This window comes from Epinephelus moara, chromosome 13, assembly GCF_006386435.1.
Source record: "Epinephelus moara isolate mb chromosome 13, YSFRI_EMoa_1.0, whole genome shotgun sequence".
Classification (NCBI taxonomy): Eukaryota; Metazoa; Chordata; class Actinopteri; order Perciformes; family Serranidae; genus Epinephelus; species Epinephelus moara.
In genome coordinates this window covers 32,879,163-32,885,056 of record NC_065518.1, presented here as the reverse complement: position 1 = coordinate 32,885,056, position 5,894 = coordinate 32,879,163, and the positions used below count along the sequence as shown (strand labels likewise).

The 5,894-nt window shown below is 41.5% G+C and overlaps 1 protein-coding gene across 1 annotated transcript in view; it reads left to right on the top strand.

Annotated features, from left to right (window-relative positions):
- Positions 1-5,894, top strand: part of lrrc45 (leucine rich repeat containing 45) — a 30,468-nt gene that overhangs the window by 5,393 nt on the left and 19,181 nt on the right. Inside the window, exons 5-9 of the mRNA XM_050060583.1 lie at positions 279-457; positions 1,208-1,336; positions 2,266-2,378; positions 3,684-3,742; positions 4,583-4,660. Coding sequence (XP_049916540.1) covers positions 279-457; positions 1,208-1,336; positions 2,266-2,378; positions 3,684-3,742; positions 4,583-4,660 — 558 coding nt within the window. The remainder of the gene's footprint in view (positions 1-278; positions 458-1,207; positions 1,337-2,265; positions 2,379-3,683; positions 3,743-4,582; positions 4,661-5,894) is intronic.

Here is a 5,894-nt window from a genome sequence, read left to right as displayed (position 1 = left end):
CTCTGGTCTCCTGCTCGTGAGGGATTCATTACAACATGGTAACATGGTTTAGATTTCTAAATAAACATTCACCTCGTCGCTAGATAGACCTACTCCTGAAAAACTCGTGCGCAAGGCTTTTTGTCCCTACGAGGCCACCGTCATTTACCCAACGGGAGGGGTGAGCGAGTGAGCCCTGCAATCTAGAATTTGACCACTGATGTCACTGTTGTCAACCCATTTTACACACTGGCCCTTTAACACCTGGTGCTTAAAATTTGTGTTTATACTGTTTACAGGCTAGTGTTGGAGTGGAACGCTTTGGGAGTGTGGGATGAAGCCTTCTTACTCTTTTGTGAGGGATTGGCCTCCAACACTGTGCTGACACAGCTGGACCTACGCAACAATCAGATCAACCACCACGGAGCGTCTGAGCTGGCACTGGCACTTCAACGCAACGCCACTTTGCAAGTGCTAGGTGAGACACAATCACATAAAATAGGAGCCCTTCACTTTGTTGTCCAGGTGTATAACCATTGACACAAAGTTCCTGCTTTAAGCTGGAGCCTATCCCAGCTGGCATTGGGCGAGAGGCGGGGTACACCCTGGACAGGTCGCCAGACTATTGCAGGGCTTACACATGGGAACAGACTACCATTCATACATACCTACGGTCAATTTAAAGTCACCAATTAACCTAACCTGTATGTCTCTGGACTGTGGGAGGAAGCCAGAGTATCCTGGAGAAAACCCAAGCTGACGTGGGGAGAACATGTAAACTCTGCATAGAAGGGCTCCCCCACCCCTGATCCTGCGTTCAAATTAGAAACCCTCTTGCTGTGAAGTGACAATGCCACCCACTGCCATAAATGAATCTCCAGGCCTGTATTGGTGGTCTACATAGCTTTGAAGGACAATCTGGGGTTGAGAGGGCTTGGGCTTAACTAATCACATGATCCACAGCAACCACTAGCATTAAGAGAAACCATGCCTGTAGTCTTTAGTCTATACTGATGTAGAAAAAATGTCTGCTTCGGTGGTTAACAGACATGTAGAATGATAAATGGATTAGTGTGTTTGTGCAGTCTGTGCACGCAGCCTGTTGCAGTTGCTCGTGGGGATCAATATAGAATTGAAATGCATTACTTGGAGTGGTAAAGAACAGATTCTTGCAGTATACTGGTGTATGTCACCTGACTGATTGACGGTCCACTGACTGTGTTCACAGATCTGAGGTGGAACAACATTGGTCTGCTGGGTGGCAGGTCCCTGCTGGAGGCTCTGCAGAAGAACAAGAGCATAATGAAGCTGGAGATGGCAGGGAACAACATACCTAGTGACACACTCAAAGCACTTGGTAAGGGGTGTGTGTGTGTGTGTGTGTGTGTGTGTATGTGTACAAATTTACCCTAGTTTTTCTATTCTGCATTACTTGTGTTCTGCATAACCCCAACCCCCAAACATGCAGCTGCATCCTGTCTGCCTCCTTAAAGGGGTGGTTCGTCAAAATTACAAAAGAAATCTTATTTTCTCAGTTCCCTCTGGCGGTATCTCTCCCTTCAGATAGTTTTGGTTTTAGCTAGTTCACGTTTTCACACATCAGTGTCTGAGAGTTCTCCCTCCACCCTACTAAAACTGAGGCAGATCGAATCCACACAGCATTTAAAACAACAGCAAAACTCAACATCTAATTACTAGTGCGTGGTCTCACATTAGTGAAATTAAATTTCTGAGCAGTTTTTGTGGTGTGGCAAGGTGCATTTTCCTGCTGAGGAGGGGCACTAACATCGAGGAGTGCCGTTGCCATAAGTGAGTGTAATTGGTCTACAACAGTGTTTTGGTGGTGGAGCTCGTCACGTGGCATCCACATGAATGCCAGGACCCGAGGTGTCCCAGCAGAGCATTGTATTATAACACGATTATCAATGCTATTTACTTGACCTATCAGAGGTTTTAACATTGTGGCTTAGCAGTGTATATTCAGTTCGAATAAATATCACAAATCACAATTTGCCTCACAGGGCTTTACAGCATACAACATCCCTCTGTCCTTAGGACCCTCACAGCGGATAAGGAAAAACTCCCCAAAAAACCCTTAAACGGGGGAAAAAAAATTGGTAGAAACCTCAGGAAGAGCAACTGAGGAGGGATCCCTCTTCCAGGACGGACAGACGTGCAATAGATGTTGTACAGAACAGATTAACATGCATGCTGTTCTCCACTCAGTACCCATGTTTTTCTCTCTTCACTCATTACCCTTTTGCTCCTGTTGTTTAACCCTTTCAGAGCAGACCACCGGGCACAACTCAGACATACAGTCCACCCTGAGAGAGAGCCGCAGCAGGACTCAGGTCCTTAGCAAGGAGATCCAGACGCTAAAGGAGGAGAAGGGCCGGCAGGTAATCCTCACACTGAAGAAGGAAATAATTCATACTTACAGAGCTAGAACACTGGTGGATGAAGGCTGTTTAAGACTTTTCAAAACTCCTTTCTACTGGAGGAGTCTCAGTAAAAACAGTGCACAGTGAGGTCTGTGATTTGTGAAAGTAAAGTTAAATCTGATCAGTTAGAGTGGATTCCAGTGGTGACAATTTTCATAGTCCATGATATCAAACATCCAGAGAGATGACAATGTAATTCATCATAACTGACAATCACCATGCTTGGACAAGGAAAAAGATACAAACCTTTCTGCCGCTGTATTCAAAGCCTTCACGTGGTGTGTTTAATATTCGAAAGACGTTGGGGCATTTTTGATACAAAATTTGAGGTGGAATATCACTTTAAATATAGAATATGTAACTTTTCAGCATTAAAATGTCTAAAAACAACTAGGCCAGTGTTACATATTTTGTTGAGTTGTGTACTTGCTGTACATTACTCCAAAGGACCCGGTCCGTGTCATTTGGTCTTTACCTGTCAGTGGCATCATATCCCCTTTGCATATGCGTCAGGGTTGTGGTTGGATGCAATAAGCTGTCATAAATGTATGTTCATCCAGTATTAAGCCACATTTTTTCAACTACTGTATATGGTTTAACCAGATGAAGGAGTCAGTCAGTCATGAGTCATTGGATGTCTGAATCTTAAGTTATCAGAGAAACAAGCTGAACAAATGTTAGCGGAAGCTTAGCTGCAGCCGGTGCCATGCCAAACCGCATCAGAGAAAAACAGATTTTTTACGTGAAGCTTTTTTATATTTTTACAAGTTTAAAATACTTGATCTGTTTGTTTTGGAGAGCAGAGGACTTCTGCTGATAATTCGGCTATTGGTAAAAACTTCCTTAACGTCTGCATCTTAAATTATCAGTGAGAAAGGTTGGGCCCACATCAGCAGGAGCTGGGCTAACAGCCTCTCCACGATGAGCTGAATAGCATCCGAGAAACACTGATTTTTTTATTTGAAACTGCTTTAGTCAGTGTTGCTGCCAATTTTAATCACCTAGTCTGTTTGTTTTGGAGAGGAAGAGACCTCTGCGGATAATTCAGCTTCCAGTAAAAACCTCCTGTAAAAACGATGAACTCTGAAGGAATCCCAACTGAGAGAAACTGACTACAATGAAAGCATTGCTCCATCTTTTGTCATTGTTTTGATTGAGGGACCAGCAGAAAATGACATATTTTACACTTAAATTATTGTTAAGTATAACCGATTCATGATAAAGTTTTTGGTGGTAATTGTGGTTGTTCCTCCTCTCTTTTAGTTTCTAACCTTGATGGAAACCATAGACAGGCAGAGGGAGGAGATGGGACGCTCCAGCGGGTGAGTGAAGTTGTTATTGCGTACAGTCATTGGCTATAACAATAGTTTTATAACTGAGAGGCACAACCTCCACATCAGTCTTTAACCCTTTACATCTGCGCTGAAAAGGAAATAAACCCAGGGAGATGTAGAACATATTATTTAGTCAGCACTTTTTTCATGCCTCTGCGCTGGCGATTGCTTTAGCCGGACAAATTGTGTCAAATCTATGTGACCCCATCTGTCTCATTCTTGGGAATGTAATATCTTAAGAATGTTGTCAAAGGTCAAGTCTATGTGACCTCATCTGTCTTAATCTTGTGAATGTGATATCTCAAGAATACCTAGAGGGAATTTCTTCAAATTTGGCACAAACGTTCATTTGGACTCGACAATGAACTGTTTGGATTTCAGTGGTCAGTGGTCAAGGTCAGTGTGACCTTGCATCCGTCTCATTGTCGTGAACAAGATATCTCAAGAACGCCTTAAGGGAAATTCTTTAAATTTAAAACAGTTGTCCACTTGGACTAAAGAGTAAACTGATTAGAGTTTTGTGGTTTGAAGGTCAAAGGTCAAGTTCAGTGTGGCATTACAAAATATATTTTGGGCCATAATTCAAGAATTCATATCCTAATTATGATAAAACTTCACGCAGATGTCTGATGGGATAAAATATTACATCCATGTAAACTCTTAAGAGACACTTGACTGGTGCGCAGAGGCATACAATCGTGGGGTGGTAATTCTAGTTTACAGTGCTTATACTCATAGCTATCCCTCTGCGCCTTCGTCAAATAATCTGATTTTTTGTACCCATGACCTCATGGCAGTGACCTTGTGACCTCTTTTCTGATTGATTAGGTCCACGTCCATTCAGATAGGCCAACTTCAGGAAGCTCTCAATGAGAGGAAGTCAGCTGTCAACTCTCTCACTGCAAAGTAAGCATTTCATTTTCCTTTGTTCAGTATTCACAATGTGAAGAGCAGTACAGTATGTTTGTGGGTGCTAAATGCAATATAAGTTACTCTAGTACATTTTTCAGTCAAACACAATTGTAAGGGAGACTCCGGTGTGAACCACAGTATATACTTAGGCTTCCTCACTGACTCAACCCTACCTGAACACTTGTACAAGCTAAATATTTAATCAGGCATCATAGGAGCAGCTGCTATTAGTTACTGAAGGTTCTCAGGTACACAGACATCCTTAGTCTGAAACTTATATTCTTTCAAGTGGCACATATGGTCATGGTATGAGCTCATTCTGCTGTGAAAAAGATCAGTGCAGTATACTTACCCCACCCAGGTACTCTGCTAAAGATGTATAGCTAAATATTATTACTTACTTTTCTTTAAATATGTTAACATTTCACGTCTAATGACACTTGACCTTTTTTTTATTGGAACTTGAATTTAATAGAATTCTGAAAGTCAGTCCTTATGAAATTATGTGGTAATAGTTCTCCCTTGTATTTGAATAAAACAAGTATAGACTGGTTAGGTTCATATGAGTAGTTAAAAGATGCAAAGGGAAGAAGTAAATTGTGTCACATGCATGCATTTACAGCCATTACTGATATACACAGACTTCATACAAGCATTAAAATTATTGTGTGTTGTTGTTATTTGTGGATGTAACACCAAAATGTCTGAATGCTGCTTGCACTGGTTGTTGCGCAGCCACAAAAATATGGTCCCAAGTACAATTTCTTTATATTTTGGCTCGTAGTCATTAGGAAATGCATTGGTCTGATAACAAAGTTGTTTTTAGTACTGCAGGAGTTTTGTGTTCTTCTTGCACTTTGCAATAAGGTGATTTTGTGATTAAAAAAAAATTAAATGTGGTACACATTGATTATGACAGCAAAAGAACATTTCTTACCTGTGCTGACATCCTCTCATAAAGGTGACAAAGATCCTGAAAATACTGAAAATGATATAATGCGGCACATGCAGCAAAACCAGCCTGTTCTGGCTGGCGTAGTTACCTGTATACATGCACCACACTGATGTTATCCCAAGCGCATTACATGTTTTTCACCTTCAAACCATCAATATGCTGCTTACCAGTGTTCCTTAACGGGAAATTTCGGTTTATTTCAACCTGTCTCCTATCGTCCTAAATTTGTTTCAAGTGACTAGTGACATAAAAATAATAGTTAGCATGTTAGCC